General features: G+C 37.1%; 3 protein-coding genes and 1 pseudogene across 5 annotated transcripts; 2 read left to right on the top strand and 2 right to left on the bottom strand.

Moving 5' to 3' along the window:
* The first annotated feature begins 2405 nt into the window (after nt 1-2405).
* LOC104777411 (uncharacterized) lies at nt 2406-5733 on the top strand. The gene is made up of 6 exons (XM_087505866.1): nt 2406-2644; nt 2822-2954; nt 3063-3166; nt 3372-3543; nt 3827-3967; nt 4284-5733. The coding sequence occupies exons 1-6, from the start codon at nt 2595-2597 to the stop codon at nt 5475-5477; spliced, it is 1794 nt and encodes a 597-aa protein (XP_087361992.1). The 5' UTR covers nt 2406-2594; the 3' UTR covers nt 5478-5733.
* LOC104779083 (somatic embryogenesis receptor kinase 2) lies at nt 5580-9905 on the bottom strand. Of its 3 annotated transcripts, none has more exons than XM_087505863.1 (12): nt 9640-9905; nt 9475-9547; nt 8643-8775; nt 8490-8561; nt 8131-8274; nt 7893-7964; nt 7728-7799; nt 7379-7491; nt 7105-7236; nt 6673-7014; nt 6182-6576; nt 5580-6095 (listed from the first exon to the last, which is right to left on the bottom strand). In XM_087505863.1, exons 10-12 carry the CDS (start codon nt 6791-6793, stop codon nt 5781-5783), a joined length of 831 nt encoding a protein of 276 aa, XP_087361989.1. In that variant the 5' UTR covers nt 6794-7014; nt 7105-7236; nt 7379-7491; nt 7728-7799; nt 7893-7964; nt 8131-8274; nt 8490-8561; nt 8643-8775; nt 9475-9547; nt 9640-9905; the 3' UTR covers nt 5580-5780. The 3 variants fall into 3 exon arrangements, with proteins under 3 accessions (XP_087361989.1, XP_087361983.1, XP_087361980.1); XM_087505857.1 differs by having other exon boundaries at nt 9227-9547; nt 9640-9899; XM_087505854.1 differs by having other exon boundaries at nt 9227-9870.
* Nucleotides 9906-11994: 2089 nt separating this feature from the next.
* LOC104779082 (uncharacterized) lies at nt 11995-15500 on the top strand (annotated as a pseudogene).
* Nucleotides 15501-15765: 265 nt separating this feature from the next.
* Nucleotides 15766-16289, bottom strand: LOC147946997 (uncharacterized protein At1g43920, Chloroplastic-like). The gene is made up of 2 exons (XM_087507322.1): nt 16167-16289; nt 15766-16044 (listed from the first exon to the last, which is right to left on the bottom strand). The coding sequence occupies exons 1-2, from the start codon at nt 16287-16289 to the stop codon at nt 15766-15768; spliced, it is 402 nt and encodes a 133-aa protein (XP_087363448.1).
* Nucleotides 16290-18156: the final 1867 nt, after the last annotated feature.

The following is an 18156-nucleotide window of genomic DNA, read 5'->3' as shown; positions in this document are numbered from 1 at the left end:
AGTGTTACCGTTTAAAACTTAAAAGACTAGGAAGCGACCATAAAGTATTCACATACGTGAAAAAATGTCTTGGTAACTCATGAAGTTTTTCATGTGTAAATTAGTGGGTAATGAAGATCTCATAAATTCATAATTTATAAAACAAGCTGGATGAGCAATGTATGATTACACATGCAGGCATTAATTGTAGGTGTTAATTAGTTAGTGGTATATGTATGTATTATGTATAGAGAGAGAAGTTTTATACGTATAGATAAGGTATAAATTTATAAGGCGTGCGTGGGACCAAAAAAGGAGTTACGAATGGAATAGTTAATAATTGCAGTCATAAGGTTCACAATGGGAGAGAGGGCAGAGAGCTACAGAAGCAGCCAAAAAAGTGTTCAGACATCTTGAAAATAACCTGTCACAGCAAACGTTAACCTTGCCCTTGGTTTTAATGACCTTTTTCCCAAAAGCACTAAAGAATGAGTTTGTTAACATAATTTTCAGTTCGTTTTTGGTAACATATACTTTCGATCAGTTTTTCAGTTAGGTTCAATAAATTCGTTGATTATTGCGTGCTTTGGTCTAGAAAGCATTTTCATGTGTTTCCAAAGTCAAGTCTTTGATTAATTATGATGTTTTTATTTCTCATCTTCAAAGACTTTATGTTACTTTGTATGGGTTGTAAACTTGATGTATTTGTAATAAATAAAAATAATAATCTATTAGCGGATGCGTTTTATCAGCGAACTCTCATAATACACTCCCTCCAGCTAAGTATTTAGTTTCGAAGTATCTGATTAGGAAGATAAAGATTTGACAAAGACATTTTCTTGAGCAAAACTATGAATTTGGAAAGAATTTGAATGAAAAGGCTTGGTTAATATGTTAGCATGTTTGATTACTAGTAAATACATAGAGTTGATATTTACAATCACTTTCAATGTGTTTTGTATGCTCATGGAACACTTAATTCATAGCAAGATGAATAACATATTTGTTACACATAAGAGCTTGCTAAGCTTTGGCGGATACCTTAATGTAATATGTGAGTTCTTAAGTACGTAACTGATGCAACCATATCATCTAACAAGTAGCATGAGCCAAGATACTCTCCTTCAAAACACCTCCCGACTAACAACAACTTGCTTCTTCGATTTCAAAGAAGTAAGTGAATTATCAAGATATATGCATAAACATGTAACTGATCTTCTAGCTAGTAGCTTTGCAAACCATCAAGTCAGCATCATCAAATCCATTCAAACACAAGTTATCTATATACATAGAAAATTAGACCTTTACCAGAATTAGCTTTAATGTACATTTACACACTTTACTTGCAACTTGAAGATGAATGTCTAATGGAGCAAGAAAAAACGGGCTTAATTGGTGGACTGCAAATTTTATATCTAGCATGATGATTGGGAGATAAAACAGTCTACCAAAAAGTTCTTAGTAGGAAGTAAGATTAGTTAATGGAGTTCCCATATCTTTAGTAATATGAATATTAGGATCCATAGTTCCAGATAAGACATGCATCCTTATGTTCATACTTTCTACAATCTAAACCAATGTTTTAAAATCCGGACCGGCCGGTTGAACCGGTTTAACCGTGAACCGGAAGATATCCCGGTCCGAATTATATCTAAAACTCGGCTATCAAAAAACTCGGTTAGAACCGGGAAAACCCGGCTAAAACCGGCTAACCGGGTAGTTAAACCAGCGATCCGGGTCACAACCACCATTTAATTCTTAACAAATTAAGTCAATGTACGTAGAGGTTATGTTATATAAAGAAGGAGTAATGAACCTTTTCTTCTATAGTTGTTCGATGTGGGACAAAACAGTTTTCTGTTTTTTTTTTGGTTAAAGATATATTTTTTTTTGTTCTGTCACGATGTAAAAGTTTTTGTTCATCTGTAAATTTCTCTCTTTTAAAAAAATGATAAAAAATAAAAATTTATAACTATAGTTCAAAAATATATATTAAAATAATAAGAAATAGAAATTATTGTTAGAACATTCATAAAACCAATGTATATAACATATATATATATGTATGATATATATTAAATTCAGTAAATTATTAATCCGCGGTTGGACCTGGTCGACCCGATGACTCAGTGACCCGGAAGGTTGTCCGGTTTGAGTTCTGGGTCGGGTTTAAAAACATTGGTCTAAACTCTAAAGACCTGCATTTTATTACTCTTTATCACACTTCTTTATAATCTTATAACATCCTCGACTAAATTAATTTCGTTAAAGGTTTTAGTCTTTATCACATTTACCAATCTATATAACGAAAGACTAATGCAGGTCTAACGGAGATCCAGTAGTGTATAGGCCCATATAATCTAAAATCCGTTTTCCACCGACGTGGTTTAGTTGATTAAACCAACTTCAATTTAATAAGATTGACTGGGTTGGTAAATCAATCAAAAACGCACCGTTTTATCTTCCAAACTTTTTTTTTTTTCGTGAACAAGGAAGAAAAAAATCCTTCGTTGAGATGAGAAGCAAAAAAATAAAAATAAAAAGGTATTTGTAATCTTCTTCTTCTTATCTGTGTTCCCAGGTCTTTGCGATCGATCTTCAGTGATCAATCGATCATGTCGATGCTAGATTCCTTCTTCAATAAGGGTTTCAAAGCTGCAAAATGGTATTTATCTCTGATTTCAATCAATCTCTTCTGATTTTTGCCTAAAATTATCAATCTTGGATACTAAGAAGAAGAAGAAGACGATTTCTCTTATGAATTTGTAGTGTTATCCAATTATTTTGATGGATCACTGATTCAATCAATCATGTGTTGTTTTTATTTGTTGTTATTACACAGCAAAACCTTGCTCAAGTTGACGATACCTAGGATTAAGCTAATCAGGAATAGAAGAGAAGCTCAGATTAAGCAAATGCGTCGTGAGATTGCTAAGCTTCTTGAGACTGGTCAAGAAGCTACTGCTCGTATTCGGGTTTGCTTTTTTTTTTTTTTTTTTTTAATTCATGGACTTGTTAGTTTAATTGGGTTTTATTGGAACGTTGTTTTAAAAGTCTTTTGGTTTTATTATCTCTACTACTAGGTTGAGCATATTATAAGGGAAGAGAAAATGATGGCTGCTCAAGAGATCCTTGAGCTTTTCTGTGAGCTCATTGCTGTCCGTCTTCCGATTATTGAGGCACAAAGGTTCTTACTTTTTTTTTAAATCTTTGGTCTCCCCATTGATGTTGTTCAGTTGTTTTCTGTTATTCACTTTAAAGTCTTCTTTTTAGATGACAGTTTGGAATTAGATTGGAATACATGGAAAGATTATGTCTTTCTGTTTGTTTCAAAGTTTTCTGTTCAATCGTTGTTGCTGAGCTTCTGAATCCATCTTTATGAAAATTTGTAGGGAATGTCCTCTAGATCTAAAAGAAGCAATATCAAGTATATGTTTTGCTGCGCCGAGGTGCTCTGACTTGACAGAGCTGCAGCAGGTCCAGATACTGTTTGTATCCAAGTATGGAAAGGAATTTGTTGCCGCTGCATCTGAGCTCAAGCCGGATTCCGGTGTCAATCGTAAGGTAAAAATTAGTGTTCATTTGTGGTGTAAAATTGCTAATATGAGGCTAGCATGTAGAAACTCCGCACAGATTGATGTATGAAGTAGCTGAAAAATAATTTATATGAATCCTTAACTTAGTATCTGTAAAACTTAGAATTACATGTCCATTTTTAGAACTAGTTTTAACTACTATTCTTTATCTATCTTCCAGACTGAATCACTTACATCCATTGTGTGGTTCAGTCTTAGTAGAAACAAGATATTTGTTCATGTTTTCATATGTTCCCAAATCAAATTTACAGTTGGTGGAGTTACTCTCTGTCCGTGCACCTTCCCCTGAAACTAAACTGAAACTTCTCAAGGAAATTGCTGAAGAACATGAACTTGATTGGGACCCTGCTTCTACAGAAACTGATCTCTTCAAATCGCATGAAGATCTCCTTGTCAGTACTTCTCTCTTCGTACTTCCTTTCTATCTCTTCTCTTCATATAATGTGTTTAGGTGCTTTAAATTTGTGTTTTCATCAACCCAGTATTTAGTGCTAGGCACTGAATCTGCATTAGTGTATCTAATTGTTTCTCGGAACTGACATTAAAGATGTTTGAAATTGGGTCTGCATAAAAATGATCCCCCGTGTTTTCTTCTGTGTCAAAGATCTTTTTACCCTTCTTGGACCCCTGTGTCCAGATATCCTCGGCCTTGAGTTTCTTTTTGTCACAGTCTCTCTGTTTTTCCTAAATTGTCATCTTTCTTTTCAGGATGGACCAAAACAATTTGGTGGGGGATCTAAGCTTCCACTACCGGAGGAACAAAATGAAGGGACACATTTGACATCTAATTCAGCGCCAAAAGAGAAATCTGATTCTGACTCAGAGTATGATATATTGGACTTTCCCGAGGTTCCAAATGTCTTGCTGCGGCCAACTCCTGGTGCTACCCCTGTAAATGCACCGGATGCACCGAAATCTGCTAGTTATGAACATACCTCTCACAACTTGCCCTTTGATTCAGAGAATGCAGGAGTCGAAAAACCGGCTTCCAAAAGAGATGAACATCCTGCCAAAGCTAGCAGAACTGCCGGGGAAGGCCAACAATCTTCACCCATTGTGATGGAATCTTTGGAAAGGAAAAATTATTCTCCACCTTCTCCACCATCCGTTGATGTAGTAGAGCCCGTCCCTACAAAAGAGAGTGGTACATCGAGGGATACTATAATGAAAATATCCGATGGAGACTTGCAGGATGTCCTAACAGCTGCTCAAGCTGCTGCTGACTCAGCAGAACGTGCAGCAGCAGCTGCCCGTTCAGCTGCAAGTCTTGCACAACTCAGAATCTCTGAGCTTACCAAGAAGAATTCTGATCAGTATCCAGAAAGTCCGTCAGAGAACCCTTTCCATGCTACCTCAATAGAAAACCCACATTTTGATCATCAGCATTCGCATTCTTCGGCCAGCAGTAGCGGAGATCTTACAGAGTTCCAGAGAGCAGAAACTTCATCACTTTTCAACTCTGGGCAGAACAACCACCAGCCACAGAGACTCCCTTCAGTGGGAGAACCGCAGTTTGATCATCAGAACTCAGCATTCAGCAGCTACGATGATCTTACGCCACAGAGACTCCATTCAATGGAAAAACCGCATTTTGATCATCAGAACTCATCAGTCAGCAGCTATGGTGATCGTACGCCACACAGATTTCCTTCAATGGAAAAACCGCAGTTTGATCATCAGAACTCATCAGTCAGCAGCTATGGTGATGTTACAGAGTTCCAAAGGCCAGAGTCTTCATTACTTGACAGACTCAACCCTGACCAGGACCACCAGCAAATGAGACTGCCTTCCATGGAAGATGACCCCTATTACTCATACCCGAATCTGTTCTCATCGCAGAATCCTGATCGCTCATCTGGTTCTCATTCATTGTCAGACAATACAAGACCTGCCCATGATTAACGCTTACATGTTATAATGCAAGCTTGGTGTTTTTCAGTGTGTCTGCCTGTGCGGTTCCTTCTCTTGCGGAACAAAGAACTCAAAACGTTTTTTGAACACAGCCTTTTCTTCCTCTTTATTCAGTGGAAGACATATGTAATGTATAGAAACTTGGTGTGCTTGATTTTCTTAAATTAAAGGCCTTGGCTTGCTCAAGAAATGACTGAGACAACATTTTTTTTTCAACCAAAGAATACAAAGAAGTGATTTTTCTTAATTTTTCTCTATTCTTTATCGTTTCTGTTAGACAAATTACAATGTCTTTTATCTCGGACCAGACAACTCAACAGCATGAAGATTATCCGTAGAATCAAGGATCCAATCAGAAGTGGGATGAGAAGACAGCTCCACTTCTTGCCTGAGAACTTCTACTTTCTGCCACTCGTCCCATTTCTCAGCCAAACCGTCACCTTCAAGCATTCGGACAACCTCAGACATCTTAGGTCGTTCCATAGGTGAGCTCTGTGTGCAGAGAAGAGCCACTTGTATGAGCTGTTCTACTTCTGCTTCTGTGTAATTGCTCTGCAGATCAGGATCCACAAGCATCTCCAGTTTCTTTTCCTTCAAAAGCCCTTTCACCTGAGAAGAACATCAAAAACAGAGAAATTAGCTTTCAGAGTAGACAGAGATACCCAAATATGTGCTGAAAGACCTGTGTATTATACCCAATCTAGGAGCATAACGTCATCGTCATTCGCCAGTCTTGCAAGATCAAAAGCTCTCTGACCTGTAATCAGTTCCAAAAGCATGATCCCGTAGCCAAAAACATCGGTTTTCTCTGAAGATTTTCCAGTTGAGAGATACTCAGGAGCAATGTGACCAATAGTCCCACGCACAGCCGTTGTCACATGTGTATCCTTATAATCCATAAGCCTAGCCAACCCGAAATCGCCTACAACCGCCTCAAAATCCTCGTCCAACAGAATATTAGCAGCTTTTACATCACGGTGAATAATTTTGGGGTCGCAATGATCATGAAGATAAGACAAACCCCTCGCTGATCCTAGTGCGATTTGCTGTCTTATTGGCCAGGCTAGTGGCAACTGTGATGGTGGACGTTCTGCAATCATTTCAAACAAGCTCCATTGGAAAATTGTACATTATTGTGGATAATCTTTCTACTTTATGACACAAACAGTCAAGATTCTAAGGTTACCTCTCAAACAGGAAGCAACACTTCCATTAGCCATGTAAGGGTAAACAAGCAATCTCTCGGTAGGGGTCATACAGAAACCGCGTAGTCTGAGGAGATTTCTGTGAACGGCCATGCTTATCATCTCCACTTCTGTCTGAAACTGAAGCTCACCACCTGGGGTGCGCTCTTCTTTAAGCCGTTTTACTGCCACAAGTGTTCCATCAGCAAGACGGCCTTTGTAGACTTTTCCAAACCCACCTCGACCCAAGATGTTCTTGTTGCTGAAGCTATCCGTTGCTACTTGCAGTTCTCGTAGTGAGAACCGCTTAAGCTGCCCCAAGTGAACCTCCGGGTCTTCCTCGGCTGCATCACAGAACCGAAAAATTAAGTATTACATACTAAACCAATTCTAAAAGGAAAGAAAGCTTGGTAATAGCAAAGTCATTGACTAACCAGGAACATCAAAGAAGAATTCTTGAGGTTTTCTTCTACGCCACCAAGCAAAAGCTAAAGCAGGAGCAGCAAATAGCAAAGCAGCACCAGCAGCAACTCCTCCTGCAATAGCTCCAGTAGCACTATATCCACCTTTAACAAAATTTTAAGCAACAAAATAGTCAACAACCAAAGACCTACCAGAGAAGGTAACCTATTTCCAATCAAAATCCAATAAGTTTCCAAGAATGAGTAAATCTCAAGATCTAACTTTACTGTCTGCTTCACTCATTACCTGGTGTAGGAATTGTGGGAGGTGGTATAAAAGGTGGAGGAGGAGAAAATGGGGGAGATCCAGGACAGGGACGGCTAGTAACTGGGCCGCATAAACCCAAGTTATTAGCAAAACTGTGCAGAAGAACACAACTTGTGAGGTCAACTGCTAATTATTTTCATATCCACCAATACAAGTAACAAAATGTGGGCAATGTAGTATGTATGTCTATTGATAAATATGGTTAAGATGATTAAAGGAATCTTTGGTTCAGACTTTAAATATAATAGCCTCTTGTGTTTGATCCTAGCTTTATTCTAGTTCCCATAATGTGAGTGATTAATGTTTAATAGTATGAATTCCATCAAACCTGATGGGAGTGAAAAGGGAGAAGGACCCATTGTCAGGAACGGATCCAGATAATTGGTTGTTCGACAGATCCCTGCATTTGCAAGGTAATAAGGAAAACTCAGAGGATCCATTAAGAGTGGAAGTTCAAAAGAGCATTAAGTGAAGTTGAATTAGTGATACTTACAAAACTTGAAGAGTCGTGATATTAGTCAATGACAAGGGAATTGGTCCGGTAAGACTGTTATTGTTGAGCCGGCTATCCTTGCAACAAAAACTCATACCACATTACCACCTTCCCATTCAGAGTTCAGTCAAACAAGTTATGAATATGTTGTACTCGAGATTTGCCCTAAATAAATTTCTAATATAGCAAAACATCTGGCCAGTGCATGATGAGGAAGAGAAGACTAAGATGTACTTACAGAAAGCGCAGCTTGAAGAGGTTTCCCAGAGAATCTGGAATGGGACCAATGAAGCTGTTCAAGTAAAGATCCAAGCTTACTAAGTTTGTCAGATTTCCAAGATCACTTGGAACCGGCCCGGTTATGTTATTACTATAAAGCTCCCTGCAATTAAGAGTATCACATCCTCAGAAGAAACTTAACAATCTAATGACAAATGCATATTTACATAAATAAGTCCCAACTAAAATGACAAAACCAAATTGCCTGTAAACAGCATTTTGGCTACCATGTGTGAGAAATTACAATTCCCTGAGCAAAAATAGTTACGCAGAGTCAATTTTATAAATTCAATTTTTGATATAAAAGCAAAAACTTACAAGTACTGCAAGTTCTTGAGCTGACCAAGCTGGGGAACCAATTGACCAGACAGGTCTGCATTCCCAAGATCGCTGAAGAAGCAACAACAAACAAGATTAAAATAAGCTAAAAAGAACACTGGTTGGGTTAAATGCAGACAGAGAGATACTCACACTCTTATAACACTGTTATCGTTGTTGCACGTTACATGAAACCAAGTACAAGGGTTAACAAGTGTAGGATCCCAGCTTTGCAAGACATTATTTGGATCAACTAAATTAGCTCTCAAACTGTGCAGTGCATCACCTGTTAACATACAAAGCAAAAAAAGCGTAAGCCTTTTCCCAAAGAGGAAAATCTTACCAAACAAACCAACCATAGTATTTGCTTTTAGCCAAGCAAACTCTAATTTGCATATGCATTTAGTACCCTTGACACTAGCATTTAATATTTCTTCAGTTCAAGTTCTTCAAGTGACATAAACATAGTTACCAAAACTATACCGTTGATTTATCTGTCCTCATTTCTTCAGTTCATGTTCTTCAATTGCAGAACTCCAAACTATTCGTTTGATATAGTAAAAATGCATTGTGAATTGTGAAGAACTCTTTAAAGTTTTAAACTTTCAAACAGAATCAGATGCTAAAAAGTCCTTTTTAAAGAACAGCGACAGTGGCAGATGAACATATCTATTTGCTAAAAGTGCTTTAGATACATAAAAAATTAATAAATAAAAGATAAGAGAACAGTAATAAACCCTCCATGTTAGAAGAGGCAAGCCATAACGGATTAAACAGAAGAAGCAGTGAGATGAAGCAAACAAGACCAAAAGCTTCAAACTTTATTATTCTCCCCATTTTTTCCAAAAAAAAAGCAAAATTGCTCCTCTCAGATCCAAGTAAGACCCATAAAAAAACCCTAACTTCTCCAAATCAAACACAAACCATGATCTCTCCAAATTGCAGAGCTTTCAGATAAAGAGAAAGAGAGAGAGAGAGAAGTTACACTTGATGGTAGTATTACTCTCATTAATGACAACCGAGAAAAATGCCAAAGGGGAAAACACAAGTGGTAACAGCTACAACAGAAGTGAAAAAGGTGTGAGATTTATTTTTTTTTTGATGGGTTTGTAGAAAAAAAAAAAAAGAATTAAAGGGAAAAAAAACAAACTTTTTCAAATCTTTCCGTTGCTTTTCACTTTGAGAGCAAAAAGGTTTGGACTTTCTTCTCATTCTTAATGAATTGAGTTTTTTTGAGTTCTGTGGTTGTTTGTCTTTCAACGCAGCCGTCTCTCTCTCTAAAGCCTACTCTACACGAACAAAGTGATGGGCTCTCAATTTTTACTTTTTTAGTCTCCCCTCTCTCTGTCTTTGAAGTAAACAAGTGGAGAGGGAGGAAGAGAGAAAAAACAAAACAACCTCCTTTGAAATGTAAGTACAATCACTTTTTTTTTGGTTTTAGTTTTATTTTTCTTTGTCAGCTTGTAACTTATTATTATGACAACTTTGGAAACAAAAAAAATTAGAATCACAACTTTATTGCTTAAAAAAAAAAACTCCATTTTTGTTGACCAAAAGAGTAAAGTTTTGGTTCTTTGTTTTGGCAGTTCATTACTTAATTTTTAACTGTTACACTTTTTTTTTTTGGGTTACGTTCTTGGTTCTCTTAATTTTTAGTTGAAAACTTGTTTAAGAAGCCAAAAAAACAACAATAAATTTTAGTTTTATAGTACTTATAAATATTAAATAATAATAAAATAACGAACACGATTTGTTGACACTCGGGACTCAATTACTAAATTTAAGCACTATGCTCTTACTGAAAGCCTAGTTACGGCCTAATGATTTTTTTGAACATTAAACTGGATTTTAATAAGATTTTACAAATATTTATTTGTTATTTGTTATAGAAAACTAATTTTTATAGCTTGTGATCTAGGAAAACGTATAACTGGGTAAGAACTAAGAAGACAAAGCACTAGTTTATTAGCTAAGCTTCTTGTTTTATGGAAAAATTTCAAGAGTATTTGGCTTAACATTGTGTTTGCGCTAATTGCTTGAGCAGGGGAAGGGTTTTACTCTTTACTCGACCTTTTACCGGGGAGTAATAGAATTATAATACTACTTTAGTCGATCATAAAATCACGGATAACTTTTTCGAAATGGATCGAATACGTGTAATATACTAATATGTCAAATACGAGTAACGAGTATTAGTGCCAAGTCTTACGGCGTAATACCATTCATTACTTGGACCCTTATCACTAGACGGTATCGTTATACTGTCCGATTTGGTGTCACATAGCAAAATGGTGAAATACATAGGTAACAAATTAACAAGAACAATGTTTTTCCAAGTGCTTTAACAGTCACTAATCAAGATTGGGTTAGATAACTTATTTCTACTTTTATAATTTTTGATGCATTTCTAAAGGGATGATATTTGGTAAAGTTTCCAATACAAACTCACATGTGAAGGGATTATTATAGAAATAGGCATTTGTTGTGCTAAATCTTTGAAATTAAGACTTTTTGTCCATACTTATGAAATTAGGCATTTCTTATGATATTGTTTGACGATTTTACCCTGTATTTCTTTCTTCTTTCTTTTTTCTTCTCTGTTCCGACCAACACCATCACAAGAGACATTTCTTCACCACCAACACCATCATGAACTGAATGAATTAAAAGAATTTTGCTTTCATCAAAGCTAAACCCTAAGGAGATAATATCTAGAAAACCCAAGGGCTCCAATCATAAAATCCAATTGAATTAAAACTTCTAATTTATCTCTAAATCTAATTTTAATATGAAAATAACATGTCTTAAATTGACAAATCATGAATAAAATTAGTTGATAATCAACAAAAAGGAGGAAGAAGAGAACATAGTCATGAATATTAAAAAGCAAAGTCATCAAACACTTAGAAAACGTAAGGAAAAGAGAGGAGACTGGTTTGGTCTTCGAATCAGATTAATCAATCAAAAGTCCATTGGTTCTCTCAGTGAAACTCCTATTCTTCCTCTGGTGTGAAGTCCTTCTTGACGAGATCCACCAGCCTGAAATGCTAATGGTTTACGGCCGACCAAATTTTAGAAGATGATTAGGGCTCTTCTTTTTAGTCATCGGAATAGCCGGTAGTCGGAAAGACGCGAGCCATAGGAGAGATCTAAGCAGTCATGAAGGCATCTCTTTAACTCACAGTGGAGATTTACTAGTCTGAAAAAAAACCTCAGTCACGGCGGCGGGCGGAGAGAAAGCGAAAGAAGAGAGAGTTGAGGGCTATGAGATTGAATTGCGTTGCAATTAAAGTGAAGGTTAAAACTGTCTTTTCATTTCACAATAAATGCCTTTTTTCGAGAGTCCGGACTAAACGTCATAAACTCATAAGAAACTTAAAAAAAAAGTCTTATTCTATAATTGTTCCCACATGTGAATGTTACACATTTAAAGTTAGCCTTTATTTTTTTAAAAAATAGAGAGATAAACTAGCTACATGTATAGAAAAAAATAATAAGTAGAATAATGAAGGTGTTATGCAGGCTACAAAGCATATAAAAATGATGTAATAACAAAAGAATCCTACCCCTCTTCTCTTTATCTCTCATTTCACACTCCTGCTAAGAAGATAGCTTTCTCTCAAATTTGTAATGTATTAGGCTCCTATGTACAACTCTTTTTTTTATTATTATTATTTAGTGAAAATCCTTTAGTAAAAAAAAAACTAAACTTTTGAATGTAATATTTCGTGTAGTCTTTGTTGTATATGCCTATGGCTTTTAATTACCCGAACGGGATTGATCGCTAGTAGCTTACCCGGAAGCAGTTCAAACGGCTTCTTTTGGATATAAATAAAAACATGTGGAAAGTGACGTTAGAGAGTTGTAAAATGGGAAAAAGGATAATTTCATTTACGTATACCCTTTAAAAATGCAAAACGATGTCGTTTTGCTATGTTTTGGTTCAAACTCAAGACCTCACATATGTTTAGCATAGGACGTAACCAGTTGATCCCACAACAATTCTCGATAGTGTCATACAAATTTATTCATATAAATCTAAAGTGGCATCCATCGAAATCAAAAAAAATTATGGACTCCCGTGGGTCGAACCCGCATGCTTAGATATAATTAGCGTAGGACATACAAGTTGATCCCACAACAATACTCGATAATATCATACAAATTTATTTTTATAAACCAAAAAAAGATCTAAGTCCCAATTAAATGAAACGTCGTCGTTTTAAATTGGGGGAAAATTAAAAATCTTAGGGTTCTTCTTCTTCTTCTTCTCTCAAATCCCGATTTGTGTTTCTTCCTTCTACTTCTCCGGAATCGGCGACGAGAGAACCGAAGAAGACGGAAGAAGAAGGTGATCAATTCGAATGGAGAGAGGAAAGAGTGGGACGAAACGAAGAGATAAGGTAAATCGAAGTAGATTTCAAAGTCTGATTTTAATTTAGCTTTTATTTTAAGGTTTTGATCTTAGATTTCATGATGTAGTGATACCAAAGTGAAATTCAATGTCTACAAGGGAGGATACTGGGCAAAGGATTATAGAGGTGACATTTCTTATCTCGAAGTTTTAGAGTCGATAACTATAACATGTAATCCGGAAGAGTTCTTTGCTATGGTGTTGAATGAGTTTATAGGGGAAGGAATTTATGGGCAGATGCTGTGGTATAAGTTTCCATTTGAGGAACATAAGGACCAGAAGAGGTTGTGTAATTCGGATATGAGTTTTACAAAGATGTGTGATGCGGCCAGCTAGGTTGGAGTCTTTGATGTATTTATGGTTAAGTCGTCAGAGCATCCTCATGATGTGGTGATTACTGAGCCCTGTGATGCAGAGATTCGAGTTGAGAGGAATGTAGCCTCTTTTCTTGATGAAGACCCGGATTTTGACTACCATGACACACCTCCAAACTTGGATGATGAAGATGGGGGAGAGAAGTTTGTAAGATTCAAAAAGGTAGTGGTCAGCTACAGTTCAAACAAGTGTTTGACACTCTAGAAGATTTCAAAGAGTGTTTGATAGATTATGCTCTGAAGGGAGGATACAACATTAAGCTTGATAGATGGGGGAAAGAAAAAAATGGAGTTGTTTATTCAATGGATGGTTGTCATTGGAGGTGTTACTGTTCGTTTCATAACCCCATTGGCAAGTGGGTTCTTAAGACATATGAAGATGATCACAATTGCACTCTTGATGGGTATTGTAGGTTACTTAAGTCGGCTGTGGTGGCAAAGATGTTTATGGATGAGATAAGGAGTAACTTCTGATTATTCACCAAAAACTATACAATATGAGGTCCAAAAGAGGTTCAATATTATGATCACTCCTGATGTATGCAAGAAGACGAAGACAAATGTAATATAGATGATTCACCGTGACCATTTAGAGCAGTTCTCTAGGCTTAGAGATTACAAAGATGCAATCCTTACGTAAGTTATTTTTTTTAATGATTGCGTCCATATTCTAACAAATGTTTATGATTGTTTCCATATTCTAACAAATTTTTATATTTTTGTAGGACTAATCCTAACTCCACTGTGGAGTTAGACACTATCATTGGTGATGATGGATCAGAACTATTCTGAAGGTTCTATGTATGTTTTGATGTGATCCGCTGGTTATGGTCAATGTGGTGTCGACCCGTATTTGGTATAGATGGCTGTTTTCTCAAGACTACATTTAAGGGCAATTGTTAGCTGCTGTTGGAAGGGACACCAATAATGGCTTGTATCACATTGCTTGGGCTGTTGTTGATGTTGAGGATGAGGAGAACTGTACATGGTTCATAAGTAGCTAAAAGATGATTTTCATTTACAAGAGGGTCAAGTATTCACAGTTATTTCTGATAGACAAAATGTAAGTTATTGTTCTAATTTCATTTACATTTTATTGGCCTTTGATATTTGAATTTGATCTAATCTGTTACTTTTCATTTGTAGGGCTTGTTAAATGCAGTAGACAAGGTGTTGCCTCATATTGAACATAGAATGTATGCTAGGAACATCTATGGTAACTTGAAGAAGGTTTTCCCTAATCAAAATGAAGTGAAAACTCTGTTTTGGCGAGTTGGAGAAAGCTACACGGTGGCTAAATATGAAGCAAATTTGGAAAATGCAAGGAACTATGATATCCGATTATAAGATGCCATTATGCAGAGAAATCCGGAGAAATGCAGCTTAGCTTTCTGTTCACCTACAGCCAAATGTGTTGATGTTCACAACAACATATCAGAGTCGTTCAACAATATCATAGATCCAGCAAGATACATACCAATGGTTGAGATGTTGGAGACTATTAGGAGAAGAACCATGGTGCATATTGATTTGAGGAAGACTGTGGCCAGTCAGTATACAGGTCGAATCACTGAGAGGGCAAAAGAGATCTTAGAAGAAGAAGAAGCTAAGAACATAAAGTACTGCTCATTTGTCCCAGGTGGAGAAGGTAGATTCGATGTTCGTGAGTGTGGTGTAAGTTATAGTGTGAATCTTAGGCTGAGGACATGTGTTTGTAGAAGATGGGAAATGAGTGGAATTCCATGTCGCCATGCTCTACGTGTGATCATCGAGAAGAAGCTTAATCGTGAAGATTACATTATCGACTGGTATTTGAACTCGAGGCAGCAATGTATTTATAGTGACTCGATTGCACCAATTAATGGTATCTTGTTTTGGCATAGATCTGGTTATGTTGTGGTGCCACCTGCTGCTTTAGTTGAACAGATTGAAAACAGGAAATGTAAGAAACCAAAGCTGAAGAGGAAGAAAGCAAGGCATGAGTCTCCTACAAAAAAGAAGAAGAACCTTAGTAGAGAGAATAGGATCATGCATTGTAGTCTATGTGATTACCCTGTACACAACAACTTAAAGTGTCCTAATGTTGGAGTCGAGAGATACAAACCACCAAGCAAGACACCAAGGAAGAAGAAGCAGCCATCAATTGCAACTCAAGGAACTCAAGGAAATCAAGCAAGTGAAGGAAGTCAAGCAACACAAACAACACACGCAACACAAGACTAACTTATAATTTGTAAGCTTGTATGCTTGTTATGAGACGTATGGTCTGTTTTTTGTTTTTTCTTTTTATATGCCTTGTTATGGAGATTTCTTCAAACTTGGTTTAAGACAAGATTATTAACATGTTTTCGCCAATGCCATATGTCTTATGAGTTTTTTTTTCTTTTTTTTTTAAAAGCAATATGATCATTCATTCAATATAACATCATACATCATTCATTCACTACAACACATAAGTCCTTACATCATACATCCACTAAAACCAAATTCAAAAGATAAACCTAAAGAAGAAAATCAGCACCAAAGCAAACACTACGATGCTCTTCAAGCTACGAATCTGCATTTTCAACTCTCCAACCTCCTTCTCAACCACAGCATCACATACACAAGTATCCATTGTCAAAATGCCAATTTCTGTTTCACAAACATTGAAGTCTTTTTCCATTTTCATCGAAGCTCCTTCAAGCTTATTAACTTTCTCTATCAAGTCTTCAATCTCTTGAACCATACATGTATCCGTCCACTTGAAAACATGACCCTTGTTGTCCTGTAATATTTATCTAAAGCTTATAGACATAACCACAACCAAATGCGAAATTGACAAAACCATAACCATATGCGAAAATGACAAAACCACAACAATATCCAAAATTGAAAAAACACACTTACATGTTCTCCAAATGGACAAGCATGAAACAGTCTTTCAGGTTTTCTAACCGTGTTTGACGTCTTCATCACTACACTTTCTCCACACTGACACTTCCTAGGAAATCCTTTGAATCGCTCACCCATTCTCAATCACTGTAATTCGGTATCAGAGAAGAAGAAAAAGAATATTATTTAGGTTTATCGAACCCAATTACACATAAGAAGAAGGAAAAAAACCCAAATAAACCACAAATCGGGGTTGAGAGAAGAAGAAGAAGAAGAACCCTAAGATTTTAAATTCCCCCCCCCCCCCCCCCCGATTCAAAACGACGACATTTCATTTAATTGGGACTTAGATTTCTTTTTGGTTTATAAGGATAAAATTGTATAATACAATCGAGTATTGTTGTGGGATCAACTGGTTATGTCCTACACTAATTATATCTGAGAATGCGGGTTCAACCCACGAGAGTGTGGATTTCCCACAATTTTTTTTGATTTCGATGGATGCCACCTTAGGTTTAGGTTTATATGAATAAATTTTTATGACACTGTCGAGAATTGTTGTGGGATCAACTGGTTACGTCTTATGCTAAACACATGTGAGGTCTTGAGTTCGAACCACTGGATTGTGGATTTTCAACATTTTTTGGGGAAAAAAACATAACAAAACGACGTCGTTTTGCATTTTCTATTGCACGTCAATACACACGTGGATTCTGAGTCAGCATCTCTAACGGTTGACTTTAATCTGTTAACGTGGACTGTGCAATTGGCTCAATTTTGTGGGTACATGTATGAGATTTGAAATGTATTAGGGTACATGTCTAAATTGACACTTTTTGTTTGTACAGACACCAATTTGCACTTTTGGGGGGTCTACGGGTATGAAATGGCCATTTTCCGTTGTAAAACGGCTGATAAGAGTACATCCACTTGTGTGTGATGATCAGTATGTGCATCGCCTATACTGATAAGCGATTGGTTCTCAGTTGGTTCAATTGCTGTGGATGTGCATCCAATTGGTTGTCAGTTTCATTCATACTAATCAGCGATTTGCACACACAAGTGGACTCCACTATATGTGTGTGCCATAGAGGGAATGAGGGATCCAAATCCAACCCATGGACTGTAACGCCCCCAGACCGTTCCTATGCCCCGGACGAGAGCACGGACAGGCCACGTGACACTACAGTGGGAGATCGCACCCGGGTGGTCCGGCCGAGGGACGGACGCTGCAGCTTCCCGACCAGTCCTCCTAGACGCGACTCCGCCTTCGGCCGAGGTTGGCTTAGGCTTTGCAACCCTCGCGGTCCTGGCGCGTTGTGTTGGCCTGAACAAGGCCAAATGTATCAAATGCAACTTGCCATGTTTCCCCAAAAACCAAATATATTACTTTAATAAAATATTACATTGAAAATTAAGTTATCAAAGCAATACATAATAGTTGGATATTTCCATAGAATACATTTTAGGAAAATATAGGGTTTTACAAAAACACAGAAAACAATCCCTATCCGGTACCCTAAGTTCGCTCCAGCTCTAGACTCTTCCTAGACTTCCTGCAAGACAAATAATTATCATGAGTAATCTTAGCCTGGGTACCCCATTCCTAAACATGCTTCTAATTTTCCCCACCCCGACTACCCCAACAAGGAAGGAAACAAGCAAAGCAAGCAATCAAAGCTACGCAACAGAAATGATAGCGAAAGCAAAATAACAAACAAGCAAGCAAAGAGGGTTAGTACAAGCAAGACTTGACTCAAACAACCTAGACTCTTTACTCCTATGGGATGAACAAGACGACTAGATTATAACAAGGGTAACTTGAATACTTTAGACTCTTTCACCTACACAACACAAAGACGACTAGAATAATTAACTACCCTAGACTCTTTCACCTATGGGCCCTCGATAATATGTTCCGTTCCTTACCTCTGTCCATGCGGAAACCAAAAAGGCATCCCGCATGAACCATCCACTGCTACGACGTCAAGTTGCTGTCGCTCTA

This window comes from Camelina sativa, chromosome 3 (assembly GCF_030686135.1).
Source record: "Camelina sativa cultivar CO46 ecotype springtype chromosome 3, ASM3068613v1".
Classification (NCBI taxonomy): Eukaryota; Viridiplantae; Streptophyta; class Magnoliopsida; order Brassicales; family Brassicaceae; genus Camelina; species Camelina sativa.
This window is presented reverse-complemented; position numbering and strand designations above follow the sequence as displayed.

Excerpts from the sequence above, each read along its gene's own strand:
- LOC104777411 (XM_087505866.1), top strand. The coding sequence starts at position 2,595 with ATGTCGATGCTAGATTCCTTCTTCAATAAGGGTTTCAAAGCTGCAAAA. Across the intron at positions 2,645-2,821 it reads GGTTTCAAAGCTGCAAAATG|CAAAACCTTGCTCAAGTTGA; the intron begins GTATTTATCTCT and ends GTTATTACACAG. Across the intron at positions 3,167-3,371 it reads CCGATTATTGAGGCACAAAG|GGAATGTCCTCTAGATCTAA; the intron begins GTTCTTACTTTT and ends GAAAATTTGTAG.
- LOC104779083 (XM_087505857.1), bottom strand. The coding sequence starts at position 9,326 with ATGGGGAGAATAATAAAGTTTGAAGCTTTTGGTCTTGTTTGCTTCATC. Across the intron at positions 8,275-8,489 it reads CTCAAGAACTTGCAGTACTT|GGAGCTTTATAGTAATAACA; the intron begins GTAAGTTTTTGC and ends TCTTAATTGCAG. Across the intron at positions 6,577-6,672 it reads TGTTGCTTCCTGTTTGAGAG|AACGTCCACCATCACAGTTG; the intron begins GTAACCTTAGAA and ends AAATGATTGCAG.
- LOC147946997 (XM_087507322.1), bottom strand. The coding sequence starts at position 16,289 with ATGGGTGAGCGATTCAAAGGATTTCCTAGGAAGTGTCAGTGTGGAGAA. Across the intron at positions 16,045-16,166 it reads CTTGTCCATTTGGAGAACAT|GACAACAAGGGTCATGTTTT; the intron begins GTAAGTGTGTTT and ends TAAATATTACAG.